At 45.4% G+C, this 24,265-nt stretch overlaps 1 protein-coding gene across 1 annotated transcript in view; it reads left to right on the top strand.

Annotated features, from left to right (window-relative positions):
• Positions 1 to 23,899, top strand: part of arhgap28 (Rho GTPase activating protein 28) — a 68,779-nt gene extending 44,880 nt beyond the window's left edge. Inside the window, exons 13-18 of the mRNA XM_056299266.1 lie at positions 6,204 to 6,410; positions 10,267 to 10,380; positions 13,919 to 14,046; positions 17,248 to 17,265; positions 18,544 to 18,584; positions 23,808 to 23,899. Of these exons, the coding sequence (XP_056155241.1) occupies positions 6,204 to 6,410; positions 10,267 to 10,380; positions 13,919 to 14,046; positions 17,248 to 17,265; positions 18,544 to 18,584; positions 23,808 to 23,899 (600 nt within the window). The remainder of the gene's footprint in view (positions 1 to 6,203; positions 6,411 to 10,266; positions 10,381 to 13,918; positions 14,047 to 17,247; positions 17,266 to 18,543; positions 18,585 to 23,807) is intronic.
• The last annotated feature ends 366 nt before the right edge of the window (positions 23,900 to 24,265 follow it).

Raw genomic sequence — 24,265 nt, 5'->3', positions numbered from 1 at the left:
CTGTCTCTGTCTCTCTGTCTCTCTCTTTGTCTCTCTCTCTCTTTTTACATTCTATCAGTTGGCAATTCACCCTTCGCTAAGCCCCGCCCCCCTTGGTTACTGTTGCTACGCCTGGCAAGCTATCGTCCGTCTGCGAAATTTAAACATGGCGTTCACTGTCATGCCAGTGACAGATATTCCAGGTGAATTGACATCCAATTTCTGGAAAAGCAAGGAGATATCAGAGAGAAGTAGACAGAAAGGCTTGCAATATGCATTTGAAAGCTACATCCACGATATAAGTTGTCAGCGTGTGAACGAAGGGGAAATTAAAATGGAGGCTAAAGCCTACAGGTCCCAATATAAGACCCAGGCACCCCACCCACGTCTTAACTACTCACGTTAAGGACAAGGAGATAAATGAACAACAATGCTCGTGTACAGCAGGGTAAGACAATATAGATAGTTGTATTTTAAGCTGACATTTAGTTATGAGTCCATATAGCCTACTAGCTAGCTTTCAGATCTAGCTAACATTAGACTATGTTTTAGCTAGCCAGGCTAGCCAGCTGGATCAGGGGAGCTCACATGCACTTTCCCGTTTGTTTAAAGTGCACCAGGATGTTGCTCACACATCGTGGGCTTGATCCATACACTGGATCATATAAAGGCAAGAACAGAAGAGTCCGCTAAGTCCTGCACACGTTTGCCACAACAATGGCACAAACCAAGAGGTGGTAAAATAAAGGCTGTGCCCGTAACACCGGTGGTGGTCGCAAAGGCTAGATGGGATGGAAAGCGGAGACCGGTTGACTGTCACTACACCGGGAGCAGGTAAGTTAACTGGATTGTCACTGACTACCTAGAATGACCTGTCATATTCCCCCCAAAATGACATACTTTACATATTCAGCAGTAGTCCATATTGATATTAATAATGTTTTGATATTATTTTCCTAGGACCCCCTCAGTAACGGACGAGGACTTGGCACTACTGAGACGGCAGACGGGAGCACCCATCAGCTACTTGGCTAACAGACCGCCTATCGATATAACTATAGGGGATAACAAGTACCCCCTTGGAAGTGGTTTGAGCCAACAGGTAAATGAAAAAGGATTTGACTGAGTCAACATAAGTATTTATTTTGTATCCAAAATAATTACATAGGCAATAGTGTACAAGTAATTTCAAGTAGGTTAGTATCATACAATATTACATAGGACTAATATGACTAAAGAAACATGAAAACGGATGTAATGGACATGTACCTGTATTATAGGACAGTAATACCTTGTAGACAGAAAGGTACGAGAGGAGGGGACCCTTAGCCACCAGGGCGCCTCCTGATCACTGGTCTTTGATGATGTGTGGTTGGAAGTTGGACAGCATGCTAACCACGTACCATATCTGATTTATCTTGGAAAGTCGGGACATTGGTACTCTACCAGAAAAAAATCTTAAACTTTTTAATTTTGGCAATTGCCCTTTCCACATGAACTCTGTGTTTGGCGATTTATTTGGTCATCTCATCATCTGCATGTGGCATCTGACGGTTAGATCTAGCAAAAGGTGGAATGTTCAGTCTGAGACCAATCTCTTCCACTTCTTTTTCAATCAGAAAACCTTTGTCGGTCATTAATCCATCTCCAACTTTAAGGTAGCCACACTGAATACAACCCTGCAGTAGCTCTATGATATTACACTGATTAAAGATCTCTTTGTCTGAAATACACTGCTCAAAAAAATAAAGGGAACACATAAGCAATGCAATGTAGCTCCAAATCAATCACACTTTTGAGATATCAACCTGTCCAGTTAGGAAGCAACACTGATTTGTGAATCAATGTCACCTGTTGGTAAATTGTTTAATTTCCACCAGGTGGAAATTAGACAATTTGCAAGACAACCCCTATAAAAGGAATGGATTTGCAGGTGGTGGCCACAGACCATTTGCCTGTCCTCATCTTTTCTGGCCGATCTTTGGTTAGTTTTTCATTTTGCTAGTGCCCTCACCACTAGAGGTGGCATGAGGCGGTATCTGCAACCTACAGAAGTTACTCAGGTAGTGCAGCTCATCCAGGATGGCACATCAATGCGTGCTGTGGCAAGAAGATTTGATGTGTCTCCCAGCACAGTGTCCAGAGCATGGAGGAGGTACCAGGAGACAGGCCAGTACACCAGGAGACGTGGAGGGGGCCGCAGGAGGACAACAACCCCGCAGCAGGACCGCTATCTGGTCCTTTGTGCAAGGAGGAACAGGAGGAGCACTGCCGGAGCCCTACAAAACGACCTTCAACAGGCCACTAATGTGCAGGTTTCTGCTCAAACAGTGAGAAACAGAATGCATGAGGATGGTATGAGGGCCCGACGTCCACAATTGAGGCCTGTGCTCACAGCCCAACACCGTGCAGCCCGATTGACCTTTGCCAGAGAACATCTTGGTTGACAGATTCGCCATTAGCGCCCTGTGCTCTTCACAGATGAGAGCAGGTTCACACTGAACACATGTGACAGACGTGAGAGAGTCTGGAGACGCTGTGGAGAACGTTCTGCTGCCTGCAACATCCTCCAGCATGACCGGTTTGGCGGTGGGTCAGTGATGGTCTGGGGAGGCATATCCTTGGAGGGCCGCACAGACCTCTACGTGCTAGCCAGAGGTACCATGACTGCCATTAGGTACCGGGATGAGATCCTCAGACCCATTGTCAGACCATATGCTGGTGCAGTGGGCCCTGGGTTCCTGCTCATGCATGACAATGCTCGTCCTCATGTGGCCAGAGTGTGTCAGCAGTTCCTGTATGTCGAGGGCATTGATGCTATGGACTGGCCTGCACGTTCCCCAGACCTGAATCCAATCGAGCACCTCTGGGACATCATGTCTCCTACCATCCGCCAACGCGATGTCGCACCACAGACTGTCCAGGAGTTGACCGATGCCCTGATCCAGGTCTGGGAGGAGATCCCTCAGGAGACCATCCGTCGTCTCATCAGGAGCATGCCCAGACGTTGTAGGGAGTGCATACAGGCACGTGGGGGCCACACACACTACTGAGCCTCATTTTGAATCATCTTGAAGAATTTCCACAGAAGTTGGATCAGCCTATGTTCTCATTTTCCACTTTGATTTTGAGTATGATTCTGAATCCAGACCTTAATGGGCTAATGATTTTGATTTCCATTGATCATTCTTAGGTTATTTTGCTCTAAACACATTCCTCTGTCTAATAAATAAAGATTTTCAGCTGAAATATTTCATTCATCGAGGTCTATATTGTGTTTTTAGGTGTTCCCTTTATTTTTTTGAGCAGTGTAGATCCAGTGAATATAGCAGACACATACATAACTGCACCTCGTGGGTCACAAGCAACTAGTGACTTCAGTGTGTTGGAGGACTTGTAGGTTGAATAGGTTTGACTCTGCAACAGTAAGGAGCTGGGCTTCTGTGTCTTCAGTTCTGTGCAGTCCAGAATTGCAAATGTATTTGGGAATTCCTCTTTAAAGTTAACAGGCATGTTCTGTGAAATCACATCTCTATGCGGCCAAATGGACAGTTTGCCAAGTCTGTCATACATGTAGTCTACCCAGGAGTTTATCAGTGTGCTGACACTCTGTACACACGAATCTGAAATCTAAATGCTAAATCTTTGTGGTCAAAATTTTGTCTTAGTTTCATTAGTGTGAGTAAAAACTGACTACGCACGGGAAGTTTTTGGATCTTGATGTCTGGCATTTTGTAAAAGAGGAATGTTTGTTTGTGGAGTGATGGGATCATTGGGTACATAAACTTTTGAACTGATCATAGGTGAATCCAGTGCAGTAGTGGAAGTACTGAGGTACATGACTGTTGTTTAGACCCTCTGGGGTTAATGCATTTGTAGTGTATGCATGAAGTTCCTTCCCAAGCAACTGGATTTGGCTGTCTTTGGCTTGAAGTTCCATCTTCAGGTTCAACATCTCCTGCTTCTGTTCTGCTAGTGTCTCCTTTAGAGTCTCCAATGCCTCTCCATGGTTGTCTGGGTCATGATGTGTCTCTGTAAATGACAAAATGATAAAACATCAGTTAATAATTTGTACACATTTCTTCCCTTTTACAGCTTCCTCTTGTCAGGCCAGCAAGACCAACACCACCTACAAACCAGCCTGGCGATTTCCCTGATTTCCCATTGCCGCCACAACCAACACATGTCTGTACGGTGCTCAATCGAAATGAAATGTGTAGCTACAGTAAAATGACAGTCACTTTGGCAGAATCTGTAGCTGTAGAGCGTGAGACCATACAACAGGACACAAGTAACATTTGGCATCCTGAAAGGTCTCCCCGACTCACATCAAGCTCCTTTCATAGAATATGCATAAGGACAGCCAACCATGATATCCTTGCCGCTAGTGTCAAAAGCAAGGCCCCAAGACAGACCAAGGCAATGAAAAGAGGGGTAGATCTAGAACCCATAGCTGCAATGCAGTACTCTGAGGTCACAGGCAATCTAGTGTTCCCATGTGGCTTTGTGGGTAATCCTCATGCTCCACACCTTGGCACTTCACCAGACAGGAAGGTGATAGAGAGGGGGGATAGTACAAGCTGTGGACTTTTGGAGATCAAGTGCCCATCAAAAGACAGTTTCAAAGACTGCACCTATCTCGTGAGGCAGGCAGATGGTAGCTACAAGCTAAAGGAGAGCCACTCCTATCACTACCAAATAACGGGGCAGCTGGGACTTATGGGAATGCCATGGTGTGACTTCTTTGTAATGTGCACTGAAGATGATCACCTACAGCGTATATATTTTGATGCAGTAAAGAAACAAATTAGATTTGTTTTTCTTTGACTGCTTTCTCAGCAGATGCCATCAGTAGAACCGAAATAAATAGACACATAACTACATAGATGCACTTGAACACTTACCTGTATCACTGTCACTGGCTTGAGAAGCAGTGTCTTCGGCAGAGTTTGGAGAAGCAGTGTCCTCAGTAGGGTTTGAGCTGCAGGCTTGCGGAGCATCCTGTTCCTCACTTCTGGTTCTGTAAAAAAGTTCAGTTTGACAATCATTTAATTGGAAACAAAAACACAAATTAATTAATAAACGCTGTATGTATCATTTTAAACAGACAGAAAGCGGGAATCCCGGGATGGGTTTTGATACAAAATGAAATGCATTCATTCAGTGTAGCCTAGCAATCCAAATGCATTCATGTACATATTCCTTGATCAATCTATGAAATTAAAAGTTGTGTGTAAACTGCATGGTAGAAAGAAATGTCATGTACTTTCAAACTCAGTAAAAATGTTAATGTTACTTTGATTGCTCGTCACCTTTTTGTTGGAGGCTTTCGGCAACCTCCATAATGTTCCTTCCTTTAGACAGTTGCAGGGATAGCAGCTATGGGATTCGGATATTCAGGTGTAGGCTGTTCATTCACAAAATGCTAAAAGATAACAGTTGATAGTTAAGAGCATGCATACCTTCGCAACCAACGTTACCAGCTAGTTTCTTTTATGTGCTAAATTTGCTATGATACTTCCCCTTTCTCTGAACTAGCTAGCTAGCAGCACTATCAGCGTCTGTATAAGAGACTAGGGTTGTCAGATGTAACGTTAGCTAGCAACTTCTCTACATTTGAAAAGATGTTGTTGATTGAGATGATGGAAGAGTTTGGGGCACTGAGATGATAACATAACTCATAACATACAAAGTTAGGTATAAGGTTCGGTGGAACCGGATTAAAATGTAACGAGCATTGTTAGTACTAGATAGCTTACCTAGCTAGCTAGGCTAGCTAACGTTAGCAAGCTTACCTTGGAGCAAACAAATGTGTTTTTGTTTATCCTCGATGGATTCAGCTGTGAGTGAGGTCTTCCACACTGTTTGATCCACATTCGACATTTTTCCTCTTGTGTTTAGGCTTAGGAAAAGCCCAAAATACGACCCCACCCTCCAAACTTTTAGGATATCTGCTGTCTGATTTGCAGGTACCGTAAGCGCACCACTTCGGCATTTCCTCGATAGCTTGCCAGGCCTCCCCTGCTTAGTAACGGTTACTAACGTAGGATTGGACAGTGGCTGTTCTGGGGCGGGGCTTAGCGAAGGGTCAGTTGCTTCTATCCAAAACAACTTTTGAGAGTCACTGTCTATCTGTCTCTGTGTTTTAAAGTGTGTGTGTGTGTGTGTGTGTGTGTGTCTGTGTGTGTGTCTGTGTGTGTGTCTGTGTGTGCGTGTGTCTCCAGGCTCTGCTGGGGTTCCTCAGTAAGGTTGTAGCTCACCAGGAGGAGAACAGGATGTCTGCGTGGAACGTCTCCATGGTCATTGCTCCCAACCTTTTCACCCGCAATCACTGCGGCAAGAATGCTAAGAAACAGGAGGAGATGCAGGAGGCTGTGGGAGCAGCTCACCTGGTTCACCTGATGATCACTCACCAGGAAGTACTCTGGACTGTGAGTTCTCACACACACACACACACACACACACACACACACACACACACACACACACACACATACACACACACACCATCATTATCAGCAGTCACTCGGGGTTGAGTATGACTGTCCTCCTTCCAGGTCCTTGTGGGTCTTCAGGTGGGTGTAGAGGTCGATCCTGGAGCTGCATATTTTGGGACAATGTGGGCAAGAGTGTGAAGAAGTGGTTGAGGATGTGGTTTGGGTCTTTCTGGTAACTCGCTCCTTTCTGAGTCTGTGCTTGTCTTCAGCAGCATGGTGGAGGACATGGTTGTAGCGCCCAGCCTCCTCACAGACAGCCGGTCTCCAGGCCTCCCTGTTTGTTGCTGCTTGTTCCCAGGTGTTAAGATCCATGCCAAACCTGTTGATGTGGGCCTTGATGTTGTCTTTATATCACTTCTTTTGTCCTCCTGGGGCACGGCGTCCTGTCACAAGCTCAGAGTAAAGGACTTGTTTCGGGAGGTGAGAGTCAGACAAGCCGAGGACATGGCCAGTCCATCTCAGCCGATGTTGTGTGATGGTGGCAGTTAGAGTAGCCATGTTGGCCTCCTTGAGGAAGCTGAAGTTGGTGCGCTTATCCTCCCAGCTGATCTTAAGGATCTTCCTGAGGCATTGCTGTTCATATGCCTCGAGTGCCTTCAAGTGCTTGTTATATGTGGTCCAGGTTTCTGACCCATACAGTAGGGTGGGCAGCACTGCTGCTTTGTACACCAGAATTTTTGTTCTGGCCTGAAGGTCTCGGTTTTCAAAAACCATTTTACTCAGTCTTGAGAAGGCCCGGCTAGCACAAATGAGACGATGGTGTATTTCAATGTCAGTGTTGGCTTGGGAGGAGAGAAGGTTGCCAAGATATGGGAACTGTTCCACGTTTTCGAGTCTGGTGTTGTCTACAGAGATGGATGGGACAGAGCAGGCATATTTCTGTTGGGTGGGGGTTGGCAGAGGACATGGGTCTGTGTGTTAATGGCCAGGCCAAGCTGCTTGTATGCCTTTACAAAGGTGTCCAGTATGCTCTGTAGTTCCTCTTCTATGAGGGACACTAAGGCGTTGTCATCAGCATACTGCAGCATTATGATGGATGTGGTGGTGGTTTTACCTTTAGCCCTGAATCTGTTAATGTTCTCAACATTCCCATCAGTTCTATACATGATTTTGACTCCCTGAGTCAGATTGGGACCCGTGAGGTGGACGATGGTGGCAATGAAGACAGAGAACAGGGTTGGGCCAATTACACAGCCTTGTTAAACTCCTATATGGACCTTGAAGGACTCTGTCTCATCTCCATAACTATATTTGTCAGAGCAGCCTATTTTTGACAGAACTAGCCAGAGGAGAACTAGCTTGGTGGTTTACGGTATCAAAAGCGTTGGTTAAGTCTATAAAAGTCATGTACAATAGTTGATTCTGTTCATGGGTTTTTTCTTGGAGTTGGTGAGCAGGAAAAATCATTTCTCTCTTAACTCTTGGCACATATGTCTATTGATTTTTATTCATCCATCCATCCATCATCCAAACTGCTTATCCTGCTCTCAGGGTCGTGGGGATGCTGGAGCCTACCCCAGCACTCATTGGGCAGCAGGCGGGGAGACACCCCGGACAGGCTGCCAGGCCATCACAGAGTCTATTTTTTAATACATTTTTATAAATGTATTTATAAAAATGTATTCCTAAATGAAAAATGGTTACGGCACGATTACAAAAAAATTCATTAAAATTGAAATAATAAAAATTAAAGAAATCACATGTATGCATTCCATTTCAGCATGTCTGATTATGTGAGTTCGTATGAATTCTGACATTTGAGCGACTAATCAAGCAATTCAGAAGCTGTACCGTGCAGTGTTGACTGAGTGTTTATTCTTCTCACTGTCACAGTGATGAGTAGCTAATGACTGTTTATGGTCATGCTCCTTTTTTCTAACATGAAATCTGGTGTGACCAAAAAGGCCATTAACAAATGGCACACTTCACTAACTATATGAGCATATTACAAGCACAATACCAATCACAACGTCCACCTACATTACTTACATTGGGGGAACAGTATCAAGTAGACAAGTTGCCAAGTTATCTTTATTTTTATTAATGTTTTTAACTAGATTGTTTAACACAATCTTGGAAAGTGAGAGGATGCCTGAGGAGTGGAGAAGAAGCATACTGGTACCGATTTTCAAGAACAAGGGTGATGTGCAGAACTGTAACAACTACAGAGGTATAAAGTTGATCAGCCACAGCATGAAGATTTGGGAAAGAGTAATAGAAGCTAGGTTAAGAGGAGAGGTGATGATCAGCAGCAGCAGTATGGTTTCATGCCATGAAAGAGCACCACAGATGTGATGTTTGCTTTGAGAATGTTGATGGAGAAGTATAGAGAAGGCCAGAAGGAGTTACATTGTGTCTTTGTGGATTTAGAGAAAGCATATGACAGGGTGCCGAGAGAGGAGGTGTGGTATTGTATGAGGAAGTCGGGAGTAGCAGAGAAGTATGTAGGAGTGGTGCAGGATACGTATGAGGGAAGTGTGACAATAGTGAGGTGTGTGGTTGGAATGACGGATGGGTTCAAGGTGGAGGTGGGATTACATCAAGGATCAGCTCTGAGCCCTTTCTTGTTTGCAATGGTGATGGACAGGTTGATGGAGGAGATCAGGCAGGAGTCTCCGTGGACTAGGATGTTCGCGGATGACATTGTGATCTGTAGCGAGAGTAGGGTGCAGGTTGAGGAGAGCCTGGAGAGGTGGAGGTATGCACTGGAGAGAAGAGGAATGAAAGCCAGTAGGAGCAAGACAGAATACCTATGCGTGAATGAGAGAGAGGACAGTGGAATGGTGAGGATGCAAGGAGTGGAGGTGACAAAGACATATGAGTTTAAATACTTGGGGTCAACTGTCCAAAGTAACGGGGAGTGCAGTAGAGAGGTGAAGAAGAGAGTGCAGGCAGGGTGGAGTGGGTGGAGAAGAGTGTCAGGAGTGATGTGTGACAGAAGGGTACCAGCAAGAGTTAAAGGGAAGGTTTACCAGATGGTTGTGAGACCAGCTATGTTGTATGGTTTGGAGACAGTGGCATTGATGAAAAGACAGGAGGTGGAAGAGGTGAAGATGATAAGATTTTCACTGGGAGTGATGAAGAAGGACAGGATTAGGAATGAGTATATTAGAGAGACAGCTCAGGTTGGACGGTTTGGAGACAAAGCAAGAGAGACAAGATGGAGATGGCTTGGACATGTGTGGAGGAGAGATGCTGGGTATATTGGGAGAAGGATGCTGAATATGGAGCTGCCAGGGAAGAGGAGAAGAGGAAGGCCAAAGAGGAGGTTTATGGATGTGGTGAGGGAGGACATGCAGGTGGCTGGTGTGACAGAGGAAGATGCAGAGGACAGGAAGAGATGGAAACGGATGATCCACTGTGGCGCCCCCTAATGGAAGCAGCCAAAAGTAGTGGTAGTAGTAGTGGTTGTTGTGGTGGATATTCTTCAGTTTTGCAATAAAAAAAAAAAAGGAAATTAATTTTTAAAAAAATCACAACAGCTGCAACTTCCTCAGCCGCCATTTTTGCAAGTTTGAAAATATGTTGGTTGTCCCTCCTTCTTCCACTACGTAGTCAAGATGGCAGCCATAGAGGTTGAGAAATTTTTGTTGTTTCACACTCAATTTTTTTACCGTTATGAGTGCATCATCTGGGTACTCGTAGTGCACTGTATGTTGCCATAATTGTCAGTGTGAACACACTTATGCACTCAAAATAGCGTGAGTATGGTGTGGTATAGTGTGAGTATGGAGGTACACGATTTGGGACACAGCGCAACTGTAAATCTACTTCCTGTTTCCTGTGACAGGTGCCATGCTTCCTGCTGAGCCAGGTCAGGCAGATGAACCAGGCCACCTGCCAGAAACAAACCAAGACAAAGACACGACTGATGAGGCGAAAAAACAAGAACAACGAGAATGAGGTGCTGACCGACAGAAAGAGACAGATAGACAGATGGATAGACAGGCAGACAGACAGACAGACAGATAGATAGATAGATAAACTGCAAACTACATCGTTAAACTGCAACTGTCAGGCATCCCCATTTCAACCCTTGAGTTGTTGTGAGGAGGGTGTGTGGACACCCAGCAGGACTAAAAACAAAACCTGTCAAAGGGCGGATGAGTTCCTCTGTGAACCAACGGCCATCCATACCTGGAGAGGAGATATGGACCCCCAGGTACTTTCCCTACTGAAACACAATGATGACTCAACCAAACTCAATCACCATAGGGGATCGGTCGAGGCCCGGGTTAACAATGGCCGCGTCCTTCACCGACCTTCCTTAGGGTGAAGTCGAAAAATGTGTTACTGAGGAAGAAAAAAGGCAAGCTACAAATCTAAAGCTACAGAAATCTGAGTTCACCACAGGGACCTGGAATGTAAGAACATTGAACACACCTGGAAAATTACAAGAACTCTGCCATGAAATGGAAAGGTACAATTGGAATGTATTAGGTATCGCAGAGATGAGATGGAAAGACATGGGGAAGAATGTCACTGACAAAGGTCATAAGGTCTGACACAGTGGTAACAGTCTCAAACATGTCCGAGGTGTTGGATTTATGGTGCACAAAGACACAGTCAATTCAGTACTAGAACGCTCACCAATATAAGACAGGATCATCACTCTGCGACTAAATGCTCAACATCACTATTATCCAAGTAGATCACACCAACAAGGAGATTGAAGAATTACATGAAGAAATTGAAAATTGCATCAAGAAAAAAACCAAATAAAGATATTTTGATTGTGCAGGGTGATTGGAATGCCAAAGTCGGCCCTGAGACACACATGAACTGGAGAGGGAACGTTGGGAAATTTGGTGTAGGAGTACTAGAGTTTATGTGCGAACAACAACTGGTTCTGGCAAACACACTCCACCCTCACAAGAACTCGCGGAAAACTACATGGCACTCACCGGATGGCACAAACCACAGCCAAATAGACTACATACCAATGTCAAAAAGGTTTCAATCAAGCATTGTAAGAAATAAAACAAGATCATTTCCTGGAGCTGATATAGGAAACGACCACGATTTGGTGATGATGACTGTCAACATAAGCTGAAAAAGCAGAAAAGAGAAAAGAATGGTAGAATCAAATATGACCTTTAAAAAACAAAAAAATGCAAACGTTAGAGATGAATTTCAAGCCAGAATTGGAGGACGTTTTGCTGCTCCTTGGAACTCAGACAATGTTGAAGAAGTGACCGAAAGTTCTCAGAAGAAATGAACAAAGCTGCGCTAGAAATACTAGATAAAAAGAAGTCCAAGGAACGTCAATGGATTTAAGATAGAACGTTGAAGCTATGCGACAGAAGACGCGAAGCCAAAGCTCTGACATACAGCTATGAAGAATGCAAGGAGGAATACAGAAAATGTTACAGAGAAGTGAAAGCTGCGATGAAGAAAGGTCAGGAGGACTGGACTGAACAAGAATGTCAAAGTTCTGATAACAACCTGAGGCATAACATCACTATTATGGCTTTCCAAACAGTGAAGAAATTAACTACAGAACAAAACATAAAGACATATTCTATTAACGACACAAATGGAGAACTGATCTCAGACAAAAAAGTGATTGCAAAGAGGTGGGCGGAATACTGCAGTGATCTTTACACCTGTGACCTCAATGAAAATCAGGAAGTATACAACCAACTGATAGTTGATGAGAACAAAGGTACAGAAGAAGATCACATCTTAAGATGCGAAGTTGAAGAAGCCATCAAACATCTGAAAAACGACAAAGCACCACGAGCAGACAATATACCAGTGGAACTAATCAAAAATGGCGGTGACAAAGTTATAGACATCTTACTTAGCATCTGCAACAAAATTTATAGCCTGAAGAAATGGCCTACGCAGTGGACTACTTCGGTACTGATTCCACTTCCAAAGAAAGGAAACTTGAAAATTATGCAGCAACTACAGAACCATTAGGGCAAGGTAATGCTCAGGATCATTCTCAGGAGAATCACACCACAAGTTGAGCAGATTCTTGATGAAGAACAAGCTGGTTTAAGGCCTGGAAGAAGCACAACCGAGCAAATCTTCAATTTGAGGGTTCTTTGTGAAAAATCTATAAAACATCGAGAAGTCCATCACAACTTGATTTTGATTTTGACAGAGTGTGGCAACAGGCTCTATGGAAAATTATGAGAAAACATAACATCAACGAACACCTTGTCCAAGTTATCGAAGCTCTTTATAAAGATTCGAAAAGTGCCGTGCTAGTGGACAGCACACTCAGACTGGTTCACTACAACAGTAGGAGTGAGACAAGGTTGTTTACTGTCACCGTGCCTTTTCAATGTATTCCTTGAAGAGATTATCACCAATGCTGTGGAGGGTTTTGAACCAACTCTCACAGTCGGCGGAAGAAAAATCACCAACCTTGCTTTGCAGATGACATAGATCTAAACACCAGCAACAGGGAAGAACTAGCTGAAATAACCAGAAGACTGGACAAGGCAGCTAAGGACATGGGTATGTTGATCAGTACTCAAAAAAGCAAAATCACGACAACAAGATCACCCGAGGAGGGAGACTGAAGAGATTGAAGAGCAGAACACGGAAATCACTGTTGGTAGCAAAAAAACTTGAGGAAGTCACGTCTTTCAGATATCTCGGATCTATGATTAATGAAGACGGAAGATTGGAAAAAGAAATTAGGTGCAGAATCGCCATCGCAACAAGCGCAATGACCAAGCTCAACACGATCTGGAAAGATAAAAACTTGGAATGAAGTCAAAAATGCAACTGCTGCGCACCATCATAACAGCAACTCTTGTATACGGTGCAGAACCCTGGACCCTAACAAAAGCTGTGGAGAAAAAAATACAAGCCTCTGAACTGAGAGCATATAGAAGAATACTGCACATGCACGTCACCAACACTGACGTGCTGGACAGAGTTAACGAAGCTATTGGTCACCATGATAGTTTACTGATAATGGTAAAAAAAAAAAAAGGAAATTAAACTGGTTTGGGCACGTTTGCCAAACGGGAAGGACATTTTCAAAGGACATCCTGCAAGGCCTGGTGGAAGGGACTAAGAAGAGAGGGAGACTGAGAAAAACCTGGGTAAAACAACATGGGAGAATGACTACAGCTGAGCGTAGTGGAGGTGGGGAGAGCTGCGATGGATAGATGGATAGACGATAGATGGATAGATGGATAGATGATAGATGGATAGGGAACGGTGGAAGAGACCTGTTGAGGCTTCAGCTGTGCTCCAATGACCTCCATGTTACAGATCTGATGATGATGATGATGAGATAGATAGATAGATAGATAGATAGATAGATAGATAGATAGATAGATAGATAGACAGATAAACAGACAGCTAGCTAGATAAATAGATAGATAGAGAGGGAAACTTCTGATCGAAATAATCTGTGTGTGTACGTGTGTGTATGTGTGTGTGTGTGTGTGTGTGTGTGTGTGTGTGTGTGTCAGGTCACAGAGTTGTGTGCGGGGCTAATCAGGGTACATGCGCCACAACATAACAAGGTTTCTATGGCGATACAACTTGATGGACAGACCAAAGCCAAAGATATCACAGCACGATTTGAACTTGAGAACAGGTACACACACACAAACACTCGCACACACACATAAACACACTTGCACGTACACACTGTGTGTGTGTGTGTCTCAATCATTGTGTCCAGATAAATTGGCTGCTATTATATTTATTTTCATTTATATATGTATTTCAAAATTTCAAAATAGAGGATAAACCCCTTGAGATGCACCAACTCATTTTCAGTTCAATTTTATTGTCATGTGTATTGGAATACAATGACATTTTTGTGCTCTGGCTCTCTGCCTTAAAACACAAAGGACGCACCATCCCAAAACAAAACAAAACAACCCACTACAGCCCTAAACAGACTACGTACACATGAATTCACACACTATATAAACAATATAGAAAATGTACACGATAACACAACAATGTGTTGTTATATGGGTGTGTCAGCTGTTCAGCAGCCTGACTGCCCGTGGAAAGAAACTATTACTGAGACGGGTGGAGTGTGGTTTGATGCTCCGCTAATGATTTTTAGCGGGATGGAGTGAGAACAGAACATGAGCGGGGTGGCTGGTGTCCTTAATGATGTTTTGGGCTTTCCTCTTGCAGCGAGTGGTGTAAATGTTATGAAGTGGGGTAGTTCCATGCAGATAATTGTTGCTGCTGTCTTTACAGTGCTTTGCAGCAGTCTGCAGTCCTGAGCAGTCAGCACCATGCAGTGTGTTGACAGGCTGTATCACAGTGTGGTTTGGTAACCTCAGATAAAAGTTCATTAGGGTTTAGGTACCAAAACTCTTGAGACGCCTCAGAAGACACAGTCTCTGCTACGCCTTCTTCAGGATGCAGCTGGTGTTGAGAGACCATGTGAGGGTGTCTGTGATGTGTAAACAGAGAAATCTAATACTGTCCACAACTTCCAACAGATGACCCATTGATGGAAATAGGAATGTCATTTCCTCTGACATTTCTAAAGTCAACAATGATTTCTTTTGTCCTACTGACATTTAGAAAGAGGTTGTTATCATGGCACCATCTGGTTAAATCTACCACCTCCCTCCTATAGGCCCTCTCATCACTGTTGCTTATTAGTCCAATCACTGTGGTGTCATCTGCAAATTTAATGATGCTGTTGTTGTCATATTTGGCAACACAGTCGTGTGTAAACAGACTGAACAATAGGGGACTGAGACAGCAGCCCTGGGGTGTGCCGATCCTAAGAACTAATGTAGATGAGTATGTTTTACCTATCCTCACAGTCTGGGGCCTGCCTGTCAGGAAATCAAATAGCCATTTACAGATAGAGTTGCCCAGACCAAGACCGCTGAGTTTAAACACCAATTTGGATGGTACAGTTGTATTAAAAGCAGAATTGTCATCACTAAACAACATTCTGACATGGGTATTTTCTTTTCAAGGTGTACTAGAGCAGTATGTAGAGCAAGTGAGATAGCCTCATCGACAGATCTGTTGGAACAGAAGGTAAACTGTAATGGGTCAAGGGTAACAGGAATGTTACATTTTCTATATTATATAACTAGTCTTTCCAGACACTTCGTAATAACAGCAGTCAAAGCAACAAGTCAGTAATTTATTAACGCAAGAGACAGGTGTTTTCTTAGGTACAGGCACAATGATGGTTTTCTTAAAACACAGTGGAACTACACATAATGACAGGGACAGGTTAAAAATGTCAGTAAAAACCCAAGATAGCTGGGTGTAACATGCCTTGAGGACACAGGAAGGGATTCTGTCTGAGCCAGCAGCTTTACAAGCCTTTACCAAAAGTTTTACTCACATCAACCTCTGTCACCCTAGTTCAACTTCATTGGGTGGGCACTGTGCTGCTGTGATTGGGTCCAAGTTCTGAGCTTCAAAGAGGGTATAAAAGTTGTTGATTCGAAGATACATTTTAGGATGCACTGGGACACATCATCAATGCTGTTTCCTGAGGTCCTCGGGTGTTTCAGGTCTTTCATCATCATACACCCTCTCTCAGGCAACCCAGCCAGGGTTGATCAGGCCCTGGCTTGTGTCCCAGCAGCATTCGCCCACAGATCACTCCTCCTGATCCAAAGCCATCTGGAGGCCATTTCTTCAGCCTCCATGGTAGACTTGATGGCTTTCCTTATTGCAGCCCCAGTGATGCCAAGAAGAGTGTAGACCTTGTATAGTGGACGGCCAGCAAAGGCTCTACACCCCCCTTCAATGGGCTGACATTGTGACTTCCAGCCTCTTCAGCTCTGATCTCCCAGCTCCTAGTACTTGTACTGCCTCCGCTCATTTGCCTCTTCCATCTGGTCCTCCCAGGGAACTGTCAGCTCTATAAGGAGCACCTGCTTTGAAGAGGCTGATGATAGCACTGCGTCTGGCCTCAACGAAGTTGTCATAACATGGTCCAATAACCTGAGCTGCTGAATACACTATCGTGAAGACCAGCTGTTGAAATTCAAGAGCAAGTAGTAAGGGCAGAGTGAGACTGACAACAGTTCAATGTCAGGACTACATAACTTCTTCCGTACCACAACGGTGTTACAGTACCTCTGGCTGACGAAAAAACACCCTCCCCCTCCTCGACTCCTCCCGGTAATCTCCGGTGACTGGTCCAGCCGAAATGGGCTACCAAACCCACTTATCATCAGGTCCTTTTCCTGGTCCATTTCGCTGAGCCATGTTTCAATAAAGGCAAGAAGGCAGGTTTCTTTCATTTCACGTTTGAATTTGGCCCACGCTTCCAGCTCCTCTACCTTATGCCTGATAGACTGCACATTGAATATCGGGACTGTTGGCAGTGGAGGAAGCCCGCAGCAGTTGTCGAGACTGAGGACTTTCAGTTTCCGGGGTACCGCTCCCCATCTTCCTCTTTTCCAAAAAGAAATCTTTTTATCTGAACTGTATGGTATGTACAGCTCCATTGGTATACTCACTGGCACATCACCTTTCGTCGAGGTCCGTAAAGAAAGAAGGAGTTCACGGCTGAAAGTGACTCGGCTCTCTCACCTGCCATGATATCCTTCTACGCCATGACAAAAGCCCAGGGATAGCGTTATCATGCATAAAGTGCGAAGAACTGTGTAAACGACCCCATAGCCCACATAGTGAGTCTCTGACAAACTTCACACACACGAGACGTTAAAGAACAAATTAAAAACAATTGAAAACGGTTAAAAACTGTTAGGTAGACTGCTTCGGGTCACACACCTAGAAGCACCCCACAGCTCCTCCTCCGAGGGAAGTCTTCCAGGAGATAACTGAGGAGCTCTGGGCAGCGCTCGTACACCTACTCCACTGGTCCTAGAGGGGAGCTGGCTCTGGCCGCAGTAACCACCTTCTGGACTTCCTTCCAGGTGGGGTCTCTGGTGTTGAACTCTGCCGTGGGAAATGGTATGGTCAAAAGAGCTCTGAGGGGCCCTAGCTCTTGCTCTCTATCAGGGTTGCTCAGAGTGTTTTGGTGGACATGGTCTACATCTTCCATGGGACAGGCAAGACAACCACTGCAATTCTGCCCTAACAGCTGCCTTGTGAATCCAAATGGATCAGCTCTAAACACAGTACGCTTCCTGGGCCTCTCTCTCCTCCATCTCCTGTGCCATTCTGGTCTGCGCAGGCTCATGAGCTTCTTCCTGATGACATAACGGAGCTCTGCCAGTGGTGGTTTCTCCTCCTTGGTTGCTACCTTGAACTGCCTTGCCAGAGTCCAAAGCTCTTGCCATAGTTGGTGGATCTTGTCTGCCTTTTGGTTAATGGTGTAGTTGGGTCTGGTGGTCTTGTCCTCTTCAACACCGAACCTCTCTGCCACGAAACTGACAGTGATGTTTTTTATCGTCAGAAGCCATCTGTCTGCGTCTCCCTTTGCGGTTGATTTCATGATTCTGGCTGCATCCTCATCAAACTGGCGCCACTCTCTGTGCTGGCTTGCTGGAGGCCACTTGATCCGACTCTGTTGAGCTACTTTACTGGAAGCCAGAGAGTTTAGCTCTTAGAGGTTCTGAGCTCTGTGGGGTGTCTCATTAGGAGTGGATCCTGTGTGCTGCACCCCCCCCCCCGCCCGCATTTCACACCCCGCATTTCATTCGGGCCTGATGGATTTTAAGGCCATGCTGGTTCTTGCAGACCTTGCTGCAAATGTTGTTAAGCTCATCCGGGAGAGAGGCAGAGGTGTTGATAGGCACACTGGTGGTCCTCAGGTAAAACATATGATATATCATTATATTATATTAGTTTAGCCTAGTTTAGATTTGCTGAAGTGACAAAATAACATAAAACAAGTCGACTAGTACAGCTATTATTAGTTTAGCTCAGTTTAGATTATGTGAGATTAAACTCGATTCATCCGGCCCTGATGAGAGCAGACTGTACCTCCAGTCAGTGCACAAGTCACAGACAGTCAGAGATAATGGAAAGTCATTATTGACTGTATTTGGTGATAAATGTTAAATCAACTAAATGAAATAGATTAATGACATCTTATTACATAACAGCTTGTTGTAGTCCTACAAGCCTAAGTAACACATGCAGCTATGACAAATCTCTCTCTCTGTCTCTCCACCAGTGGTGCCAGACTGTACTTATTTGAAGTGGGAGGAAACATTGGTATGTTTAAGCACACACGCACACACACACACGCGCACACAAACACACACACACACACGCACAAAGTACTGTGGTTCATACTAGAAACGAGGAATGGGCCGATACTGGGTTGAATTCCAAATCGTTCAATACGGTCTTCAGGGTTCGATACGGTCTTCAGGGTTCGATACGGTCTTCACGGTTTGATACGGTCTTCACATTTCAATACCGTCTTCGCGGTTCGATACGGTCTTCACGGTTTGATACGGTCTTCGCATTTCAATACCGTCTTCATGGTTTGATGCGGTCTTCACGGTTCGATACGGTCTTCACATTTCAATACCGTCTTCATGGTTCGATGCGGTCTTCACGGTTCGATACGGTCTTCACATTTCAATGCCGTCTTCATGGTTCGATGCGGTCTTCACGGTTCGATACGGTCTTCACATTTCAATACCGTCTTCATGGTTCGATGCGGTCTTCACGGTTCGATACGGTCTTCACATTTCAATGCCGTCTTCATGGTTCGATGCGGTCTTCACGGTTCGATACGGTCTTCACATTTCAATACCGTCTTCATGGTTCGATGCGGTCTTCACGGTTCGATACGGTCTTCACATTTCAATGCCGTCTTCATGGTTCGATGCGGTCTTCACATTTCAATACGGTCTTCACATTTCAATACCGTCTTCATGGTTCGATGCGGTCTTCACGGTTCGATACGGTCTTCACATTTCAATGCCGTCTTCATGGTTCGATGCGGTCTTCACGGTTCGATACGGTCTTCACATTTCAATACCGTCTTCATGGTTCGATGCGGTCTTCACGGTTCGATACGGTCTTCACATTTCAATGCCGTCTTCACGGTTCGATGCGGTCTTCACGGTTCGATACGGTCTTCACATTTCAATACCGTCTTCATGGTTCGATGCGGTCTTCACGGTTCGATACGGTCTTCACATTTCAATGCCGTCTTCACGGTTCGATGCGGTCTTCACGGTTTGATACGGTCTTCACATTTCAATGCCGTCTTCACGGTTCGATGCGGTCTTCACGGTTCGATACGGTCTTCACATTTCAATACCGTCTTCATGGTTCGATGCGGTCTTCACGGTTCGATACGGTCTTCACATTTCAATACCGTCTTCATGGTTCGATGCGGTCTTCACGGTTCGACATGCTCCACATTTGATGAGATGGTGTGTTATTAATTGGGCGCATGTACTACTTCATGCTTTGGTGACACTACGTAGCCTATTTTGTAGTGGCCTTGGCGAAAATGCAGAAATAAAACACCAGAAATACAAACAGTAATTCTAAGTCTCCCCGAATCCTGGGTGTCTCGGTAGCGTAGCGGTCTATTCCGTTGCCTACCAACATGGGGATTGTCTGTTCGAATGCCCGTGTTGCCTCCAGCTTGGTCGGGCGTCCCCAGAGACACCATTGGCCGTGTCTGCGGGTAGGGAGCCGAATGTAGGTATGTGTCCCGGTTGCTGCACTAGCGCCTCCTGTGGTCAGTCTGTGTGCCTGTTCGGGGGAGAGGGGGACCTGGGGGGAATAGCGTGATCCTCCCACATGCTACGTCCCCCTGGTGAAACTCCTGACTGTCAGGTGAAAAGAAGCGGCTGGTGACTCCACATGTATGGGAGGAGGCATGTGGTAGTCTGCAGCCCTCCTGGATCAGCAGAGGGGTGGAGCAGAGGCCGGGAACGCGCTGCGCTAGCTAAATAGATGTTCTGCATAAAGAGAAAAAAGGCAAATGAAGGCGAAAACCTTAAGCTACAACTTGAGGAGCACCACCGTCCTACAGATCAGCTGTTTGGGGGCATTATGGATTTAGCTTGACGTTGGATACAAACCGGAACAAACAAGTGGACAGAAGGGAGACAGTGTGCAGCCATGTTACACAGGCAGCAGCACGACGACCATGTTGGCCCGTTTATGCTGGCACCATCCTTGATGTCATTAATCTCAGGCTTAGGCAGCAATGTATCGTAGCGAATTCAGGGCAGCCCGGGAACCGCCGCAGCCAGGACGCGAACCAACCACGGGCGACTACGTTAAGCAGTCGACTAAAGGGTCCGACCCGTTAGCCAAGGGCTAGTGAGTCTATTTATCCGTGGACGTTACACTACTCCTGTTGCTTTGAACCCACCATTGCCCACTGACTGAGACAGAGCAACATCAGTCAGGAAAGCATCAGGACAGTTCAGGGCCAAGGACATGCAGCCACCTGCAGTGGTGGAGGAAGATTCTGGATTTAAACGCACGACTAGAATATTGGAGCCCCGCTACACTTCACCATTAAGGCACCACATCGCATGCAAAATCGTTTCCGACCTGTAGGATGAAACACGGCACAGAACTCTGAAGGAGGTAAGTGAAGCGCACCACGTGGCTCTGACCACCGCCTGGTGGCGCTGCAGAGCCATGGAGAGTTATGTGACTGTGTCGGCTCTTGGTATTACTTCCGTTATGTGATGTTCATTTCTACCTTGGCTCCTGAATGATGTTTCGTGGTTCTATTAAAGCAGTTGTGTTACACAACAAGAGAAGATGGCACACACTTCTGTTGCAACTTGTGCACTCGCATTGTGTTTGGATACGTGCCCGGATCAAGCCACGACGTTGGCCGGACTCTTCACCAAATGAATAATAGAGAAGTGCAACGATGTTCAGTCTCGTGCTGACCAGGGCGTCCACTGTATCGCGTGGAACTGAACTCGTGAGACGTATCGAACCGTGACCTCTGTGACTCGTCCCCCCCCTACGAGACACGCACCACTGCAGATCCGCGGCGGCAAAAATCCTCTTTCTAGTTCAAGTCCCTTGTGTTTGTGACTCAGTTTGGACACATGAAGTGTGACTTGGTGTTAAAGTCACATCAAACACAAGGTGACACAACCAACATCAAACACACGGTGACACAAGTCACATCAAACACACGGTGACACAAGTCACATCAAACACAAGGTGGCATAAGTCACATCAAACACACGGTGACACAAGTCACATCAAACACAAGGTGACACAACCAACATCAAACACACGGTGACACAAGTCACATCAAACACACGGTGACACAAGTCACATCAAACACATGGTGACACAAGTCACATCAAACACAAGGTGACACAAGTCACATCAAACACACGGTGACACAAGTCACATCAAACACACGGTGACACAAGTCACATCAAACACACGGTGACACAAGTCACATCAAACACACGGTGACACAAGTCACATCAAACACATGGTGACAAGTCACAGCAAACACATGGTGACACAGGTCACATCGAACACATGGTGACACAGGTCACATCGAACATGGTGACAAGTCACATCAAACACATGGTGACAAGTCACATCAAACACATGGTGACAAAAGTCACATCAAACACATGGTGACACAGGTCACATCGAACATGGTGACAAGTCACATCAAACACATGGTGACACAGGTCACATCAAACACATGGTGACAAAAGTCACATCAAACACATGGTGACACAGGTCACATCGAACATGGTGACACAAGTCACATCAAACACATGGTGACACAGGTCACATCAAACACAAGGTGACACAAGTCACATCAAACACATGGTGACAAAAGTCACATCAAACACATGGTGACACAGGTCACATCGAACATGGTGACACAAGTCACATCAAACACATGGTGACACAGGTCACATCAAACACATGGTGACAAAAGTCACATCAAACACATGGTGACACAGGTCACATCGAACATGGTGACAAGTCACATCAAACACATGGTGACAAAAGTCACATTAAACACATGGTGACACAGGTCACATCGAACATGGTGACAAGTCACATCAAACATATGGTGACACAGGTCACATCGAACATGGTGACACAAGTCACATCAAACACATGGTGACACAGGTCACATCAAACACATGGTGACACAGGTCACATCAAACACATGGTGACACAGGTCACATCGAACATGGTGACAAAAGTCACATCAAACACATGGTGACACAGGTCACATCAAACACATGGTGACACAGGTCACATCGAACATGGTGACAAGTCACATCAAACACATGGTGACACAGGTCACATCGAACATGGTGACAAGTCACATCAAACACATGGTGACACAGGTCACATCGAACATGGTGACACAAGTCACATCAAACACATGGTGACACGTCACATCAAACACATGGTGACACAGGTCACATCAAACATGCTGACAAGTCACATCAAACACATGGTGACAAAAGTCACATTAAACACATGGTGACACAGGTCACATCAAACACATGGTGACACAGGTCACATCAAACACATGGTGACACAGGTCACATCGAACATGGTGACAAGTCACATCAAACACATGGTGACACAGGTCACATCGAACATGGTGACAAGTCACATCAAACACATGGTGACACAGGTCACATCGAACATGGTGACACAAGTCACATCAAACACATGGTGACACGTCACATCAAACACATGGTGACACAGGTCACATCAAACATGCTGACAAGTCACATCAAACACATGGTGACAAAAGTCACATTAAACACATGGTGACACAGGTCACATCAAACACATGGTGACACAGGTCACATCAAACACATGGTGACATGTCACATCAAACACAAGGTGACAAGTCACACTTTATCCTCCAATGTAACACAGCATATTTTCACACGACACCACAGCTAAGAAACACACACACACACACACACACACACACACACACACACACACACACACACACACACACACACACACACACACGCACAGGTGGCAGACTGATGGTCCTGGGCAGCTTGTCAGTTGTCATCTCTATGTTTCTCTTGAGTGACAGCTCATTAAATCTCCTAACAGTTAGTGGATGAGTTCAACTGTAAGACAGTTAATGTACAGTTCCTGTAGTCACCATCCATGTCTGTCTGTCTGTCTGTCTGTCTGTCCGTCTGTCCGTCTGTCCATCTGTCCATCTGTCTGTCTTTCCGTCTGTCTGTCTGTCCGTCTGTCCGTCTGTCCGTCTGTCCGTCTGTCCGTCTGTCCGTCTGTCTGTCCGTCTGTCCGTCTGTCCGTCTGTCTGTCTGTCTGTCTGTCTGTCTGTCCGTCTGTCTGTCTGTCTGTCTGTCTGTCTGTCTGTCCGTCTGTCCGTCTGTCCATCTGTCTGTCTGTCTGTCTGTCTGTCTGTCTGTCTGTCTGTCTGTCCGTCTGTCTGTCTGTCTGTAGGTGAACGTCGTCTGCATCCAGACTCTGTGTTGTTAGACATTTATCATGTGAACCCTCACTGTGAGTGGATCCTGAAACCAAGAGACATCTAACACACACACACACACACACACACACACACACACACACACACACACACACACACACACACACAGCAGGACTGTCAGAGTGACGAACAGACAGTGAAGAAGAAGAAGAAGAAGAAGAGAAGAAGAAGAGAAGAAGGAGAGGATGGTTCTACAAGAAGTATTTTCTTCCTTTGTTTGGTTAGACTCACAGGGTGGGAACCTTGTGTTACTCTTCTGCTTTCTAAAGAAGATGGACCATTTTAATGAGCCTTCTCCATCACCCATCATTGTTCCCACAGACTACGTCAGTCATGTGACCCTGTATCCAAAATGGCCTTTACATCACAGGACGAGCCATCTGCTGCCGCCACGTGTAGGAAGGACTAGCAG

Source organism: Lampris incognitus, chromosome 19 (assembly GCF_029633865.1).
Source record: "Lampris incognitus isolate fLamInc1 chromosome 19, fLamInc1.hap2, whole genome shotgun sequence".
NCBI classification, from domain to species: Eukaryota; Metazoa; Chordata; class Actinopteri; order Lampriformes; family Lampridae; genus Lampris; species Lampris incognitus.
The sequence above is the reverse complement of the archived record's forward strand: the minus strand, read 5'-3'. Positions and strand labels throughout refer to the sequence as shown.